Source organism: Carlito syrichta, unplaced genomic scaffold (genome assembly GCF_000164805.1).
Source record: "Carlito syrichta isolate Samal-C Ts95f unplaced genomic scaffold, Tarsius_syrichta-2.0.1 Scaffold289529, whole genome shotgun sequence".
NCBI classification, from domain to species: Eukaryota; Metazoa; Chordata; class Mammalia; order Primates; family Tarsiidae; genus Carlito; species Carlito syrichta.
The window spans coordinates 307,460-325,285 of record NW_007233625.1 but is presented as its reverse complement, the minus strand read 5'-3'; the positions used below and the strand labels follow the sequence as shown (position 1 = coordinate 325,285).

The 17,826-nt window shown below is 49.2% G+C and overlaps 1 protein-coding gene across 2 annotated transcripts; it reads left to right on the top strand.

Annotated features, from left to right (window-relative positions):
- Positions 1-3,526: 3,526 nt before the first annotated feature.
- CRABP1 (cellular retinoic acid binding protein 1) lies at positions 3,527-11,289 on the top strand. Of its 2 annotated transcripts, none has more exons than XM_008054317.1 (4): positions 3,527-3,703; positions 4,202-4,380; positions 6,370-6,483; positions 10,995-11,289. In XM_008054317.1, the coding sequence occupies exons 1-4, from the start codon at positions 3,634-3,636 to the stop codon at positions 11,043-11,045; spliced, it is 414 nt and encodes a 137-aa protein (XP_008052508.1). In that variant the 5' UTR covers positions 3,527-3,633; the 3' UTR covers positions 11,046-11,289. The 2 variants fall into 2 exon arrangements, 1 of the variants encoding a protein (XP_008052508.1); XR_002481754.1 differs by having other exon boundaries at positions 3,553-3,703; positions 4,202-4,496; positions 10,995-11,284.
- The last annotated feature ends 6,537 nt before the right edge of the window (positions 11,290-17,826 follow it).

Here is a 17,826-nt window from a genome sequence, read left to right as displayed (position 1 = left end):
GTTGCTCTCTGGCCCATCCCGGGCTCCTGTCCACTGCTGACATTCCTGCCGGCTGCCTACTTCAGGGAAGCGGCCTCCTCCCTGGGCCCTGGACATGTGCATGTCCCCTCTGACCCTTTCCCCACACTGCGGCAGTGGCAACTTTCCTAAATGTGTGATAGGGCCATGGCTCACCTCTGCTGACATCCCTTCTGTGTGTCCACCGGGAACACCGCATTCGTAGCCCTTGATCCCTTAGGGGAGTGACTTTGATTCATCTCTTAGGGCTCACCTCCTACCTTGCCTCCTTCAGGCTATAAAATCCAGCCAGGCCAAGAGACACGTGGCCCCCAGATACATATCTCTGTTTTACAACTCCTCAGCTTCTCTGAATCCACTTTTATTCCCCCTTGCTCTGTTGTCCAGTCTGAGTGCAGTGGGGCTATCATAGCTCACTGCATCCTTGGATTTCTAGGCTCAAGCAACCCTCCTGCCTCAGCCTCCCAAGTAGCTGAGACTACAGACATGTGCCACCATGTCTGGCTAATTTTTAAAAACTTTTGGTAGAGATGGGGGTTTGCTATATTGTCCAGGCTGTTCTCAAACTCCTAGCCTCAAGTGTGGAGCCACTCTTAAGGCTCAGCCCAGGCTAGGCTACATACCTGCCGTTCAGGCACTATTAGCCCAGATGGAGATCACAGCGTTCCTAGGTACCCCCTATATAAACAGTGAATCTTTGAGACAGCATCTGGATCTTGACTGGTCACCATCTCTAGAACTGCATGCAGTTCCTTACTCACAGACATGGCTGGCAAGGGCTGGTGAATGGAAAGGTACAAGGAGAGAAGGAGAAAAGGCAGGGAGGTTCAGAGGATTCTGCCCATCTGTTCGGAGGCCCAAGTCTCTACCCAACAGAGGTCCTTGCTTTGATCCTGAGCTAGGTCCACAGACATCTGATGGTGGTGGTGTTTTTGCTGCCCTCTTGGCTCCAGGGTTCCCCTGGGGATCCCCAGGCTGGTGATTGTAGCCTTTCCACCCCCTTCCACGTGTCTCCTGGTGAGATATGGGGCTTCCTGGCTTCTCCTCTGCCCTTGCTTTGCGCCTGGACAACAGCATCCTGTCCTCCTGCCATGGCAGCCCTGACCTGGGGGTTGGGCCCCTTCGCCTGGGCCCTCATGTCCCATCCTCTCTATGACTCCCTCCTCCTCCTTCCTTTTTTCCTGCCTTCCATCTTCGTCCATGCAGTGCCTTGCTGTGGGTCCCGCTGGGCACCTCTGGCCTTGTCCACAGCCCTTTGACCATCTTCACGGGCTTGCCCTGGGCTAGAAACTGCAGTGCTGCTTCCAGGCTCGCTGGCCCTCCCCAGGCCTGCCCTTAGGATGGCTGAAGCCTGGCTGGGGAGGAGTGTTGGATGGGGGCAGAGGCCTGCATTAGCTGGATGGCACCCCTATCTTGCCCCCTTGCTGTAGACGCAACAGACCCTCAGTAAAGTGGGTGTTACTCCACAGCAGCTCCAGCCTCTGCCTCCCACACCTGGGACCAGCGCCTTAATCTGCAGATCTGAGTGAAATGAAAACGAAAACGCAGGACCCCTTGTTCAAAGAGTATTAAGACGTTCAAGCTGGTGACAGCAGGGCATTCCTGCTTCTCCATTTTCCATCCCAACTACCAGGCCCTTCTGAGTGCATGGCCCTGTGTGACTGCAAGGCACATCCGGCCTTGCCCATGCTCCTTTTCAGCTGGTGGTGGCCTCTCTCCCCTCCCCCATCCTCAGTTGCTTTCTTAGACAGCTCCTGGGGCCTCCAGCAGGTTTCCAGTCCCAGCCACTTCGAGTCCAGCCCCCTGCTCAGTAGGCACTCAGTACAGACTCCCCCAGGCCCTCAGGGAATCTTCACCCCCACACCTACACTTACATCCTCCTCAAAGCAAGGCATCATTATTGAGTCCTACCTTACTGAGCCTTAGAAAGGGAGGACAAGTTGATAAACAATCACTGCCCTCTAGGAGTTCAGTTCGTAGCAAAGTTAACACTAGATTAAGGCCAGGTGCAGTGGCTAACACCTGTAATCCCAGCACTTTGGGAAGTAGAGGCAGGAGGATCGCTTGAGCCAGGAATTTGAGATCAGCCTGGGCAAAATAGTGAGTCCTCGTCTCTTAAAACAAAACAAAACAAAACAAAAAGTCATGTGTGATAGTGTGTACCTGTAGTCCCAGCTACTTGGGAGGCTGAGGCAGGAAGATTCCCTAAGCCAGGAGGTTGAGACTGCAGTGAACTGTGATCATGCCACTGCATGATCACAGTCTGTGGGAACAAGTAAGATTGACTCAAAAAAAAAAAAAAAAAAAAAAGGCTTGAACAAGAGCAAGACCAAACAATGAAGGATTCTGCAAATTCAGAGAAAAATAATGACATTTGATTAGGAAACTGAATTTCACAAAAGAGACAGCATAAAGATAGGTTTTGGTGAATGGGCAAGATTTTATGAACGTGACGAAGAAAAGAGCATTGAAGAAAGAGCACACAGCATGGGCAAAGGCTGAGATACAGGATGATGCATGGCAGGTTTTAGAATGTTGAGTTGAGCCGAGGTGCCCAGATGGCGAAATAGTGGAAAAGGCTGCAAGGAAAACGTGGGGTCTGCAGTGAAGAGATGTAAGAAGTGAAGTGTTGAAGTGTGGTGCTGGATGGCACCCCTATCTTGCCCCCCATGCTGTAGACACAACAGCTCCGCGGGGAGCTCTCCTCATGGGGACACTTGAGGGGACTTTAGGTATAATGAGTATTTAGGAGCAAAGTCTCACTACTCTGCAAAATAGGCCGCACCTACTCCAGGTTCTGGAGTTCGTTCAGTCCACCCCTCCCACCCCGCAGCCGGTCCAGAGTCGCCGACAAAGGGGCAGTGGCCTGGGCTCCCTCCTGCCTTCCAGACGTGGATAACCCATAATCTCGCGCGAGCCTAGATTTCACGTCGCCGTGCCCAGGCTGGTGTGGATGGAGACTGGGGCTTTCCCGCCGCTGGCTCCCAATCGTCCAGTGGGGGTGTGTGTGTGGTAGGGGGACCGAAGGGGGGTGACGCGAAATAGGATCTCGGATGGTAGGGGAGGGGACACCCAGAAGGCCGACGGGGGGAGGGGGAGGGAGAGGGAGGGTGAGTGGCTCCCGATGGTCCCACTACCCACTTGATGTTATGGATATTTTCAGACATATACAAAAGTAGAGAGGAGGGTATAATGAGTCCTCAACCACCTCCTCCCCGCCCCCCCCACCGCTTCAACAGTTATGCCCTCCTGGTCAATCTTGTTTCATCTAACCCTCTCCCACCACCCGTTTTAAAGCAGGATGTGGGCGGTCTGAAGGTGGCGGAGGCGCCCCGAGTTGGAAGGCGGGTGCCAGGCCCTCTGGAGGCTGGAACGCCGAGGGGTGTGGGGTGGGGGCACAGTTGGGCGGAGAGTTGAGCTCACACTGGGTAGGGGCCGCGGAGGGCGGGGCCGAGGGCGGGGCCCGGAGCCCGGCGGGTGGGGGCGCTCTCCGGGTGACTCCAGGCGCGCCGCGCAGGGCGCAGAGCTCCAGTCTCCGCCTTGCAGGCTCAGAGGGTGCCCGCTGCGCCGCCGCTGTCCGCGCCTGCCGCCGCCACCTCCGCCACCTCCGCCACCATGCCCAACTTCGCTGGTACCTGGAAGATGCGCAGCAGCGAGAATTTCGACGAGCTGCTTAAGGCGCTGGGTAAGCTGGTGAGGAGGGCGCGCCCTGACAGGGAGAAGGGTCCCCGGGGTGCCCGGTTTCCGGAGGGGGTGGACGCTGGGGAGCCCCAGGCAGGAGGGAGTCCCCATGGCGATAGATCATCCCGTCCCGGAGCAGTGAGTAGAGCCCGGGACCCACGCGTTCAGCGAACGTCGGCTGGATGTTTGGCGCCTTCCCCGACGGCTCGGTCTGTATCTCGTGCCAGATCATAGCGAGGAGAGATTCCTGGAGTGCAAGGAGGGTCAGGGACTTTAAATTTGGGGACTCAATTTCAGACCACGAATTCACTGTGCAGCCCGGGGAAAGCCACTTACCGTCTCTGAGCCTCAGTTTCTCATCTCGAAAAGGAGGGCGAGGCCAGGGAGACGAGTGGATCAATTTTAAGGCCCCTGTCTGAAGTCAGAGGGCACGGGACGTGCCCGACCGGTCCCGACCGGCGGCGAGTTCCTGTGACCCGAGCCTGTGATACGCCCTGCGCAGGTGTGAACGCCATGCTGAGAAAAGTGGCTGTGGCGGCTGCGTCCAAGCCTCACGTGGAGATCCGCCAGGACGGGGATCAGTTCTACATCAAGACGTCCACCACTGTGCGCACCACGGAGATCAACTTCAAGGTTGGAGAAGGCTTCGAGGAGGAGACAGTGGACGGACGCAAGTGCAGGGTGAGGCCCCCAGAGCCCGTGCAGCGTCCCCGGGGCCCTGCTCCGTGCCCGTGGCCCACCGCAGCCGGAGCAACCCATGTCTCTCTTTGCAGCCTGGGGCGCGCCTTGCTTGCAGGGTGTGTGCACGGGCTGTTTGCAGAGACGGTTTGTGCAACCTGCTTGCCCTGGGCTCGGGAGAAAGTACTACCCTCATTCCATCTCAAACCCGTCCCTAAGCCGCCTCGCAGGGTGCTAACAGCAGCGCTTAAATTAAGCGCGGGCTCCGGTTGCGGCGCGTTCCCGGCTGTGGCTTTTGCAGCGGTCTGCGGCGCCTACCGCGGGCGGCGTGGGAGGAGAAGGCTGCAGGGGCCACCGGGTTCTTGGGCCGCGCGGTCGTCACGTTTCCTGTCCCAGGTGGAGCAGTAGCTCCTGCGACCCCTCCCCCCCATCCCCTGGGTCTGTGGACCGCCTGGGAACTCTCTGGATCCAGTTCAGCACTCCCGATGGCCCGGGCATCTCTCTTCGCCGCCCTCAGCCTGGTTCCTTAAAGGAACGGCGAAATCTTTCCGAAAGCAACGCGGATTCTGGCTGGGAAATTAGACTAAGTGTCCTCTCTTAGTGCTCAAGGGGAAGAGTTTTTTTTTTTTTCCTCCATACTTCGGCCTCGGGAGTGAACGAGTGGACAGAAGCTAGGGGATGTACATTTCTTTTTTGCAAGGGCAAACATTGCGTTTGATTAACCAGATGGAAAAGTCATTGCTCTTCTATCACTTATTTAAAAAGTGACAGAATGTCTGCCTCCCTTTCCCTAATGTTTAAAAAAAGAAAAAAGTCATAACATTCCAGAGAGTGAGAAATTGTTTTTGTCACCTTTCCTGAGCGGTGCCAGGGCTGATCTCAGAGCAGGACTCTCTGGGCAATGGGCTTGGGGGAAGGAGGGAGAAACAGCTCTTCAGGAGCAGGTTGACCCAGGAGGCAGTCTTTGGCCCCCAGAATTGTCGGAGCTTGTTCATGCTTGGAGCTGGTGACATCTGAGGCCCAAGTCACCACATTGTTCCCCTAAACAAAAGGGCAGGACAGCCTAGAGTGAAGGGCTGGGGGTACAAGGGAGAGGGCTTGGCACTAGGCAGGGCTCAATTTGGGAACATCCAACTGTGGCTACTGCCAGGGAGGGACATTCTGAGTTAAAAGAAAAAAAAATCAAAGGTTCACACAACAGTCTGGAGAGTGGGGCTTTATTAACCCCCTCCCCCGCCCCACCTTGCCTAATGAATGTGTCCCATGTGTTAGTTAAAAAGTGATTATGTGCACATTCAACCCTGGCCTACTCCCCCACACCCCCATCCCAGCTGTTCCATGGTTTGCTTTGTGCAGACACTGGGGAGAATTGCAGGGAATCCCTCTTTTCGCCTCTCTGCTCCAACAGCACGAAGATCCTTCAGAGCTGTTTGTTTTTCTAGAGGGACCTAACCTGGAAAGCATTTTTAGCCTCAGAGCCAGAGACACCCAGGTTTATCAGAATAGGGATTACTACATCTGATGAGGAGAACAAACAGAAAGGACATTCTTAATCCCAAACCCATGCAGGGAATGCGTTTCTGATGTGTTGACAACAGATGTGGTTACAAACATGGTGTCTTAACTGTTTTAAAATGTTATGATTCTGATGTGACGGTTCTTGCCTTTAAAATCCTAATTGTTTGAAGTAGTTCATTTTTATATAAATGAATCATTGCATACTCTAAATTTTATTCCTAAACATGTTAACACTTGCCTGAAGCTTTACTGCTTTGAGGGGTGTGTGTGTGATACAAGGTGTATAAGTTTATAAAAACTGTGACCAATGCTCTGAATTTGGGTTTATAGGCTCAGCCGAGAAGATTCTGTGACCTGCTGAGAGGGACCATGTGTTGCTTCTCTGCACAGCAATTATTTTCCGGTGCTCATTGTTGTCTCCGCTCCCGCTGCTGAGACTGTAATTAATGTCACTAATGGTTTTCCCGCCCGCAGAGTTTAGCCACTTGGGAGAATGAGAACAAGATCCACTGCACGCAAACTCTTCTAGAAGGGGACGGCCCCAAAACCTACTGGACCCGTGAGCTGGCCAATGACGAACTTATCCTGGTGAGGGCCCTTTGACCCTGAAATGGTCCTGGAGTTCCCCAGATGATGCCCAATGTGGGCCCACAGACATGTAGTCCTCACTTGCCATTCAGAGAACAACACCATGTGCCCTGGATTAAAATTAGAGCAGAAAACCAGAGATGACAGTTTAGGTCAGAGGAGATCATTGTTAAATGGTTGGCAGGAAAGTGGAGTGGCTCACAGGGCAGGCTAGGGGCTAGAGACAGACCTGAGTGCCTGCCACTGTCCACTTGGATACATCCCAGTGGCGGTGACATACTTTTAAGCTAGCCTCCCCCCGGCAAGCTCAAATGCCTGGGCTCTGTGAGGTCCCCAGGCTCACACAGCAGAAAGGACTTTTTTTTCCCCTTCTCATTCCCCATTTTTCTGGCCAGGAAAGGTTTCAGAAATTTTTATCACATCAAGCACTCAGAGACTTAGAGAACATTTTTACCCCAATTTACAAACTCCAGTAGCCTTTGGAAGCCAGGCAACCAATATTAGTTTGGGAAGTATCTGAGTGTGACACCAAGTAGAGGGAGAAACCCCTTCAGAATTGGAAAAGGTGGGCTCTTCCCTGGAAGGATTCAGATGGAAACTTTTTTAAGCACTCCCTCCCAGCCAAATAAAATGTACCTGATGTGGCCAAGTTAGAAATCCCTGTAGTTGAATCATACTCTTCCTCCCCTTTTGGGGGCAGAGGAGCAGGGAAGCCTGGGAGGACAGGACCACCCCATGTCACTCTCACTTTGTGTTTCAGAACTAACCAACCTTTCTTGGCAACCACCTTTCCCCCCCAGGCTAGCAAAGGGAAAAGCTGTTTTGGGTAATTCCAGGAAATTCCATTCTTTGTTCTCCATTAGACATTTTGATAACATCTACCCCATCTTAGCCCTGTTTCCCTGAAATGTTGGGACCAGAAGACAGCGATGAGTGCAAGGAAAGGACTTGCAGTGTGACCTGGGCATGGCCCTTCCCTTCCCAAGCTCCATCCCCTTCTATAAAATAAGAGTTTGAGCTGAAGTCTGATCCCTAAAGTCCCTCTCAGCCCTGAAATTACATGTTTATTCTACAAGAAGACCCTAAATTGAGCTGTCTGTTACTTGAACTAAGGCTGCTTGATCCTCGCTGTTTCTCTCTCCTCCATCCTCCTCTGTCTTTTCCTAGGATGATTTAACATGCTTTCTCCTTTCACGGAGAAAAGATGAGCTTAATTTGCAACCTGGTTAATGTTGTTTCCAGGGAAGTAATACTTGCTGGGGTTAGGGGAGCAATTTGAGGCTGTGACATGGAAATCTGGGAGAAAAGGCACATATGGTTTCCTGCTACCAGAGGCAGCAAAGAAGATGATTTTAGAGTTCCTGAGTGTAGCTGAGGGTTATGCAGAATGGCTGTGCTCTGAGAAGGTGTGATTTTATGAACCTCTGTAGCATAAGAGCAGCCAATCCTACTAGATGGACGCTACCACCTCCAACCCCCCCCACCTTCCCCCCATATCCTTCCCGGGTTGGCTCAGCAAACATATATACAAGCCTCAGAGGGTGCATTAATCCTTGGCATTTGGGATCTGAAATGTAGACTTTTGTTTCAAGGGTTATTATTGTTAATAAATCTAAAACGGAGGGCGATGCAGTCTCCATATAACAAGAGGCAAATGATCCTTGTTAAGTTGGAATAAGCTCTCCCAGCGCCAACAGTAAATTGCCCCCAGGCTGGAAGTTGCCTGCCTTTGAAAACTGAGTATACTCCCTCAAACCACTCAGGAATATTCTACAGAGAGTTTGTTTCAGGAACCTCTAAGCATAGTTTGTAGGCTGAGAAGGTCACTTCAAAAGTGACTGGAAATGTGGAGATTTCTTTTCATGTCATGAAGCCATTTGTTAGTCCGAGAGTGCTGTCAGATGGCTAGAATAGTTACTGCAGGGTAGAGTCAAATCCCCAAATGCTGGTATTCCATTTGACAGTCTATGGCTGTAGAACTCAAAGAGTTCCAGAAAACTAACATGGCTCCGAGGGTTCCAGATATCTGAGAGGTCGATTTATGGTGGGAAAGCCACACCACATACCCCCAGCACACAGGATAACTTGCATTTCTCATTCATAGGGAAAGAGGGTAGAGCAACGAATGTGTAGGTATAACTGTGCCAACCTGGTCCAGAGGTCACTAGTATGAAAAGAAGCTAGTGGCCAAGTGCGGTGACTAATACCTGTAATCCCAGTACTTTGGGAAACCGAGGCAGGAGGATTGCTTGAAGTCAGGAGTCCAAGATCAGCCTGGGAAACATATGAGACCCTGTTTCTATGAAAATTTTTTAAAAATTAGTCAGATGTGGTGGCACGTGCCTTTATTCCCAGCTACTTAAGAGGTTGAAGTGGGATGATGATCACTTGGGCCCCGATGGTCGAGGCTGTGGTAAACTCTGATTGTGCCACTGCACTCCAGTCTGGACAACAGAAGGAGACTGTATCTAAAAAAAAAAAAAGTTCCAGCTACTTGGAAGGCTGAAGCAGAAGGATCACGTGAACTCAGCAGATTGAAGCTGCAGTGGTTGTATTAGTACCACTGCACTCCAGTCAGGGTGACGGTGAGACTTCAACTCAAATCAGTTAATTTAATTTAATTTAAATTTTAAAAAAGAGAGGAAAGGGGGAAGAAAGAGACAGAGATGGGTGGGAGGGAGGGAAGGAAGGAGGGCAAAGCAGGCTGGGCGTGGTGGCTCACGCCTATAAATCCCAACACCTTGAAAGGCCAAAGTGGGAGGATTGCTTGAGCCCAGGAGTTTGAGACCAGGCTGGGTAACATGGTGAGACCTTGTCTCTACAACAAAGAACAAAAATTAGACTGGTGTGATGGTGCATACCTGTAGTCAGTCCCAGCTACTCAGGAGGCTGAAGTGGGAGGATCACCTAAGTCCAGGAGGTCAAGGCTGCAGTGGGGCAGGGTCATGCCACTGCACTCCAGCCTGAGCAACAGAATGAGACCCTGTTTCCAAAATAAATACATAAATAAAAGAAAGGCAGCTAGTGATGAGCATTTGCTTCCATAATCACTAAGGACTAGAAGTATTTCCCTGAAACACAGGTGTTGGGATAATGTTTTAGCAAATGATCTCTGAGAGCATCTGATGACCAACTAAGGGCTGCAGAGGAGTAAGAATATGAAGATCTGAGGATAGTTGAGCTCTGAGTTCAGTGACTTTAAACCTTGAATCTCAGGCCACTTTGAGAATCTGAATGAGAAGGATCCTCTGGCAAATAAACATACATCTGTAAACATACCCATGTCAGGTTTACAGACTGGGGAATTTTTGTTTTTTGTTTTTTGACATACATATTACTTTCTCTGCTCTTACTGCCTGTGAGAAGCCCACAAAAGCAGGCCTGTGAGTAATTGCTAGTTTTTGGAAAAGTTGAGACAGTTTACTTAGACCAATATCATTTCAGGGGCCAAAAAAAAAATGGCCTTCTCCATCTGTGGAATGATTCGTGTTCTCCCTACAGCAAACAAACAAAGAATTGTAGACTTTTAGCTGGAAAGAGACTTTGGGATCATCTTGTTCAATTCCACCCCTCTTCTCAGCAGCACCCCCAGCCCGCCCCTTTGCCTGAACAGGCCAAAAGAGAAAGACACTTGCCCAAGCTTGGCCAGCTGTGAGCTGCAGAGCCAGGTCTGGATGCCAACAATATGCTTTTGCAGCTGACACCAATTTTCTTTTTTTTGAGTTGGAGTCTCAGTGTCACCAAGCTGGAGTGCAATGGAACGCTCGTGGCCACAGTAACCTTAACCTGCTGGGCCCAGGTGATCCTCCCACTTCAGCCTTCCAAATTGCTGGAAACACAGGCAAGCACCACCATGCCTAGCTAATTTTTTTATTTATTGTAGAGATGAGGTCTCGCCAAGTTGCCCAGACTGGTCTCGAAACCTTGGGTTCAGGCAATCCTCTCGCCTCTGCCTCCCAAAGTGCTGGGATTACAGGCGTGAGCCATGGCTCCTGGCTACACTGATTTTCTAGCTTGCATTTGGCCTGAGTATTACTTATGCACCCTTCCTGGCTAGATGGCTGCTTCCTGGAAAGCAGTTCTATGATTCCTTCTCCCAAGCAGTCCCGTCTGGCTGTTGAGCTGGACCCCATGTCTCCAGCTGCCCAAGCCTCTTTCTCTCTTGAAGTCATTTGAAAAGAGACAAAACCACTTCAGAAAGGTTCAATATATTCTTCCCCTTGCAGTTTTAACTTTAAAACCAAAGCTTCTGGCATTTCTTATGTCAGCATTTTCAGGTTTCAGAAGCAAAGGAAAACTTTATATAACATAATTCTATACCCTGGTTGCCTGTCTGCCAACAGGGAGCTTAAGGGCGGGGGGGAACCCTTAGCATGAGCACATGGCACAGGAAATTGAATGTCTGTTACAAAGAGTTTTTACCAGGGTCATAAGTAGCCTTATTAGTGATATGCTTCAAACATTTTTGCACAGGCATCTGCACTGATTGGTTTTCCTTTTCTTCTCTGCAGACGTTTGGCGCCGATGACGTGGTCTGCACGAGAATTTATGTTCGCGAGTGAAGGCGGCCGGCTTTCTCCTACTTTCGGGAAGGCATGCAGGTTCCCCTAAGGAAAATGTCATAGTCCGAACTGCCAGGGGACCGCCCCACCCCATCAATGTTAGGTGATCCCATTTTCCCCATGACAACGTTGTAGTGTCCCCCTCCCCCACCCCCAGGCCTTCATGCCTCTTGTAACCCTGGTGCTCTGTAGTTTAGCATTTGCACGGTTTCGTCGGATATTAAACTGGTTGGACACATCTCAAGGCTCTTTCCTTTTCTGGACTGCCTCTTCAGTCTCACATGGGCATCCTTGTGTGCTTGCTGTCCCTAGCACTGTGTTGGCCTGGATGGTTTTCTCAGCTTCAACCTGCTGGCCTCGTGTTGTGCTTTGAGCATACACCATCATCTGCAAACGTGCTCCCATGGGCTGGCTGGATCCAGGCTGCAGATCCAGGTGTGATTAGACCTCATGGTATTGTTTTTTAACTGAATTAGTTGGTATTGATGGCTCCCGGCAGGAAAGAAAGGACACATTCAAAAGGGTTAATTAGGGAGAGCCCAGAATGAAGCGACTGTTTACAGGAGCAGGATGAATAGAGCCAACAAAGGATGGAGAGGCCCCCAGAGACCAGCCGCAGAGGGCTTCATGACCACCCCATCCTGGGTTAGTCAGGAGATGGCCTGACACTGGGCTATGCTTCCTCCCTGGGGCTTTGAGGCACCTCTGCTTGTGCTCAGAGCCCCTTATGAAAACAACTTCAACTCACCCTAGCCCAGGGCCTCTGGGGCCAGTGGGTGCTGGCACCAGGCCATCCCTCCCTTATGCTGCTTTCTCCTCCCTGGGGCTGGACTGCTCACCAGAAACAACCACACTCAGTATTCTACAAAGCCTGGAGTTTCTTGTGGCAGAGAATGGAGTGCCGGAGTTGGTCGGTGGCTTCTTGGAGGAGGGCATTAGAGCGGGGCCTCTGAGGATGGGGAAAAGACCCGGATCAGTATGCATTGGGGAGGAAGTTCGAGGATGCAACAAGAGAAAGTGGGCGAGAGAGGTCCTGCCAGACAGATGAGGCTGGGAGGTCTGGCCTCTGTCTCATGGGTACTGGGTCCTCATGGCCACTGTGGACGGGCTGCATGACACCTCAGGCATCTTGGGCAGTTCCTGCCGCTGCACTGTCTTCTCCACATTTAGATTTGCTCCATAAAGGCACTGCCCTGCCACACTGTGTGGTCCTGGACGAAAGACCCGGCCCAGTAAAAGGAAGGAGGAAGGCTCCTCCCTTTTCCTGACACTGGGAATTAGGCTATTTTATATATGACAGCTTACCTGGGACAGGTGTTTTCTTCAGATCAGCCATCACAGAGGATGAAGAACAGAGCAGAGTGAAGGAGGCTCCTAGCTGTAACCCCCACCCTGCCTGACAGCCACAAGGTATGGGTGAGGACATCTGGAGGATGAGATGAGATGACAGCACCAGTAGTTCACTTAGAACACTGGCAGCCCCCTGGTTGTCTTGAAACTTGTTCCTTCTGCATTTTCCAGAGAAAAGGCACATTGTTTCTATTCTCTCGTGGACCACCTCTCATTAGGTATTAGTGTTCTGTGGAACCTAGTTTGAGAATTACTGCCATAATCTTCTGCCCTAAGATATCTGTGTGTTTAAACAACTGCATATGCTATACAATATACACAGTCATACAGGTTGAAAACCTACACAAAACATCACTGTCATCAGAATAGTCTCACTTAAACACTGCTCTAAACTTGTCACTCCCTTGCTCAGCAATTCCCATAGTCTATAACCGAAAGGTCAAACTCTTTAGCCTGGCATTCCAAGCCCTCCATGATTTGGCCTCATCAAGTAAAACAGAAAGAATAATGGCTTTGATTCCTGTCAGACCTGGCTTCAAATCTTGACCACACTTTTAGTTTGCAAGTGCTAGAAACCCAACCACAACCCATCCCAGCAAAAAGGAATGTACTCTGCTACAACATGGATGAACCTTGAAAATATACCAGCCAGGCAAGGTGGGTCACGCCTGTAATCCCAGCACTTTGGGAGACCGAGACAGGAGGATTGCTTGAACCCAGGAGTTAGAGAACAACCTAGGTGACGCAGTGAGATCTTGTCTTGAGGCAGGAAGAGAGACAGGAACAAGAGTGGGAGAAAGGGGCAGGAATCTATCCTTGGCGGGAAGCGGGCGGGGTAGGGCACACGCATGTCCAAAGCAGCCTTTTGCAGCAGGAAGCCTTTTCCCACCGGTGGGAAGCTTTTGGGTGTGAACTTTCCACGAGGGCCACATTTGAAATGGGCCAATGAAACAGAGCCACGTGCTGGGCCCATCCAATGAACATCCAAACACATACTGACTCATCTGACGTGTACTGGGCCCATCTAATGAATGTCCTGGCGACCCCATTGAAAGATACAGAATCCCCAGAATGTAACTCTAGTAGCTCTTGAGCTGCTCTCATGCTCAAACCCGCTGCAGATTCTCTGGTGTGTACTGCCTCTCCTAGTTAATAAATCTCTCTACTTCTACTGTTTGTGTGTCTCGTCCAATTCTTTGTTCGAGATGCCAAGAACCTGGTTTTCATAAGCAGATTGTGTCTGCAAAAGACATCCACATCTAGAGCTGTGCCCTCCAATAGTATCTGCAAAAAAATAATAAATAAATACAGGTGTGGTGACACATACCTGTAGTCCTAGCTACTCAGGTGACTGAGGCAGAAGGATCACCTGAGCCCAGGAAGTCAAGTATGTGGTGAGCTGTTATCGTGCCACTGCTCTCCAGCCTGGGCGACAGAGTGAGACAACAGCAAAAACAAAAAAACATTACTCCAAGTGAAAGAAGCTAGTCTCAAAGAAACACATACTGCATGATTCCATTTATGTGAAATGTCTAGATATGCATATCCACAGAGACAGAAAGGCTGGTGATTGCCTGAGGATAGGGGTGTTGGGGGGACATGGGGAGTGACTGGTATACAGCCTTTTTTGGGGGTGATAAAAAGGTTCCAAGACCTATGTGGTAATAGTTGAACAACTCTGTGAACACACGAAAAACCTCTGACTTTAAACCCATACTTTAATTCAAAGAATTGTTAGCTATGTGAATTATATCTTAATATAGCTATTGCATTTTTTAAGGAATGTACTGAATTCCTTAATTGTAAGGAATGCCGGGGAAGCGCTCAGGATGGAAAGAAGAGCAGCAGAAACTGGGCTTCAGGGCTTAAAATCTGATCAGAACCCCTGAAATCCCACTCTGCATCAGTTTCTTATGCCATGTTGATCTCCTTAAGCAGCTGGCCTGGGTCACATGACCATCCCTGGACCAATCACAATTAGGGAGGAAAAGGGGACAATGATTGGCCAGGCATGAGTCATGGGCCCTCTCCTCCAGACAGGGAGAAGCCTCTCCATCAACAGATGAAGCAGAATAGAGGAACAACAAGCAGGGTAGTGTGAACTGTGATTACCATGATCCATCAGGTTGTCTGGAAGACCTTAGGTAAATTATTTCACTGCTTTGAGCCTTCACCTCTTGCTATGTAAAAACACATGTACAGGACCAAACAGCAGACCTGATTCAAGCACTACCCAACAGCAGGAGTGGCCCATCAAGTGGACATAGCTTATGATATATACATATAAACACATATCATATATTTACCAGACAGAGTCTGAATCTCACTTAAAAGAAAAGTGTGAACCAGGCAAAGCTGTGCACACCTTTAGTCCCAGATACATGGGAGGCTGAGGTGGGAGGATCACTTGAGCCCAGGAGTTCGAGAATAGCCTGGGAAACATAGTAGGATCCCATTTGAAAAAATGAAGTTGTGAATGGTACAGGAAACCCTGCTCAGGAGCAGAAGGATATGGAAATGGTAAATTTACTGATGACCTGACGTGATGTCTTTCTCAGTCTTCCCCTTGCCTACCTCCCACAGTAGAGGCTGGGAAAGTCAATGCTTATTTTCCCAATATGCATTGCAATTAGAATTGACTACATAATCAAGTTCTAGCCAACTAGATACAAGAAGTCTGCTAAGGGACTTCTGGAAAAGACCTTTTTCTCCCTGATAAGAGAGTTTAAGAAGCTAACTTCTGCTTAATGCCTCTGAATATGGCATGAGATTGTGATGCCTAGAGCTGGAGCAGCCATCATATGACCATGAGGAAAAGGCCATGGGAATCTCAGAGATGCCAGATCAGAGAGTCATTGAGACAATGCAGCCCTATCTCTCTCTGGATGTACGGCCATGTGATTGAAAGAAGGAGGAGGAGGAGGAAGAGAAAAGGAGGAGGAGGAGGAGGATGAAAAATAGGACTCCTGTTTTTTTAAGGTCAGTTATTCAGTGGCTTCCATACTTGCCACTGAAAACCTTCCTACTGATATGCCAAGGTAACATGCAGGACAGAGACCTGTCTGGCTTACAGATTTCTAGGAAAGCTTTTCTTGATGCTGGCAACCAGTGCCATGGAACTGGACAATGTGTCATCTCACCCAAAGGAAACACTAATGTTAAAATATTTTATGGGTGTTAAGACCCATCTATATTGTAATAGCTCTCTCAATCCCCTCTTACTTCAGTGCCTTCTCATCACCACGGCAGCCAACATTTCAAAGCATTCAACAAGGATGTTATCCTTGGAAACGTGGGCAGTAAGCCAACTAATGCAACCTTCATGCCTTGACCTAACCCACCCGTGCTTCTCAGAGGCACCCTATCCATTAGTGTCAGGAAAGTTCTCAGATCTTGTCAAAAATACCACTTGCATCTACACCTGCCCTCCCAAATGTTCAGCCAACTGTACTGTGAAATAAATGTGGAATGTCATTGGGTGAAAAATTAATCTTCATCAAGTCCCCAAAGAGCCAGATAAATGCAAGTCAGAATGGATTTGAAATTACCCTAAAGTTGGATGGGCAGTTGTGTGCTTAAACTAAGCCATCAGCTGGGTATGGTGGCTCACGCCTGTAATCTCAGCACTTTGGGAGAAGGAGGCAAGAGGATTGCCTGAGCCCAGGAGTTGGAGACCAGCCTGGGAAACCTGATGAGAACTCTCTCCAAAGTAAATCAAAAAAATTTTGATTTTTTTGATCAAAACTGGGTATGGCGGTGCACACCTGTGGTTCCAGCTACTTGGAAAGCTGAGGCAGATAGATCACCTGAGCCCAGCAAGTTGAGGATGCGGGAGCCATGAGCGTGCCACTGCATTCCACCATGCTCCAGCCTGGGCAACAGAGTGAGACTTTTACACAAAACAAAACAAAACACAAAATGGTCAGAGCCCCTGCCTTCTTTAAGCATCCCCAACCACAAGGAGAGAGAACCCAGAAAGAGGAAGTTACTTGCCCAAGGTCAAGTGCTTGTCAAGATCAAGAGGATTTCCTTCTTTGGCCTAAGCTACTTTAAAAAAAAAACTCTTTATTATAGCAAAGTCCAAGCATACACAAAAGTAGAGAGAATTGTCTAAGGATTCTCCACATACCCAGCACAAGCTTCAACAACCGCGTGGCCAGTCTTCTTTTTATCTGCTCTCCCTCCTACCGGATTATTTTGAAGCAAATTCCAGACTTTTAAAGATTTCACCTATAATATTTCAGCATGTGTCCCTAAAAGTTCATCTTCCCTTAAAAATAACCAGGTGCTGTGACTCACACATTTAATCCCAGCAATTTGGGAGGCAGAGGTCGGAGGATTGTCTGAGTCCAGGGGTTCGAGACCAGCCTGGGCAGCTTGGCAAGATCTTGTCTCAACAATAAATCAAAAAAGTAGCTGGGTGTGGTGGCATACACCGATCCACCTACTTGGAAGACTGAGGCAGAAGGATCACCTGAGCCCAACAGATCAAGGCTGCGGTGGCCATGAGTGTGCCACTGTACTCCAGCCTGTGTGACAGAGTGAGACTCTGACTCAAAAAAAAAAAAATTCCTTAAAAATAACGACAATACCATGATCACACCTCTAAAAATATCTATAATTTTTAGCATCACCAAATATTCTTCCAGTATTCAAATTCTCCTGTTGTTTCATATTTTTTAATCTGTTTATTTAAACCAGGATTGAAATAACCATACTTTATGATCAGTTACTGTGTCCCATAAATTTCTTTTAATCTATAAATTCCCCTCTGCCTCATTTTGGTTTTTTTTGTTGTGTATTCATGGGAGAAACTGGTCTGTCCTGTAGAGCTTCCCATAGCCTGATTTTTGATGATGACATGTCCGTGGTGGTATCTATCTGGTTCTCTGCCTCCTGCATTTTCTTTTTTTTTTTTTGAGTCAGAGTGTCACTCTGTCACCCAGGTTGGAGTGCAGTAGCACCCTCATGGCCATTGCAGCCTTGACCTGCTGGGCTCAGGTGATCTTTCACCTCAGCCTTCCAAGTAGTTGGAACTATAGGCACGCGCCACCACGCCCAGGTAATTTTTTTATTTATTGTAGGGACAAGTTCTCGCCAAGTTGCCCAGGCTGATCTTGAACCCCTGGGCTCAGGCAATCCTCTCACCTTGGCCTCCCAAAGTGCTGGGATTATAGGCATGAGCTACCGTGCCTGGCCAGAGTCTCGTGTATTTTCTTGTTAATTGGGGGTTAGATATAGAAGCTCAACCAGATTCAAGGCTGATTTTTTTGACAAGAATAATCCACAGGTGGTATTTTATGTTCCCCGTAGGAGGACTTAATATATCTGTTTGCCTTTCCAATGACGTTAGCAGCCATTGGTGATCTTTGGTTGGATTAATGGTTTTCATTAGAGGTTGAAACATGAGACTATTCTAATGCTGTCTCCT

Coding starts and splice junctions, on each gene's coding strand:
- CRABP1 (XM_008054317.1), top strand. CDS start 3,634: ATGCCCAACTTCGCTGGTACCTGGAAGATGCGCAGCAGCGAGAATTTC. Junction 3,704..4,201: donor CGAGCTGCTTAAGGCGCTGG/GTAAGCTGGTGA, acceptor CGCCCTGCGCAG/GTGTGAACGCCATGCTGAGA. Junction 6,484..10,994: donor CCAATGACGAACTTATCCTG/GTGAGGGCCCTT, acceptor TCTTCTCTGCAG/ACGTTTGGCGCCGATGACGT.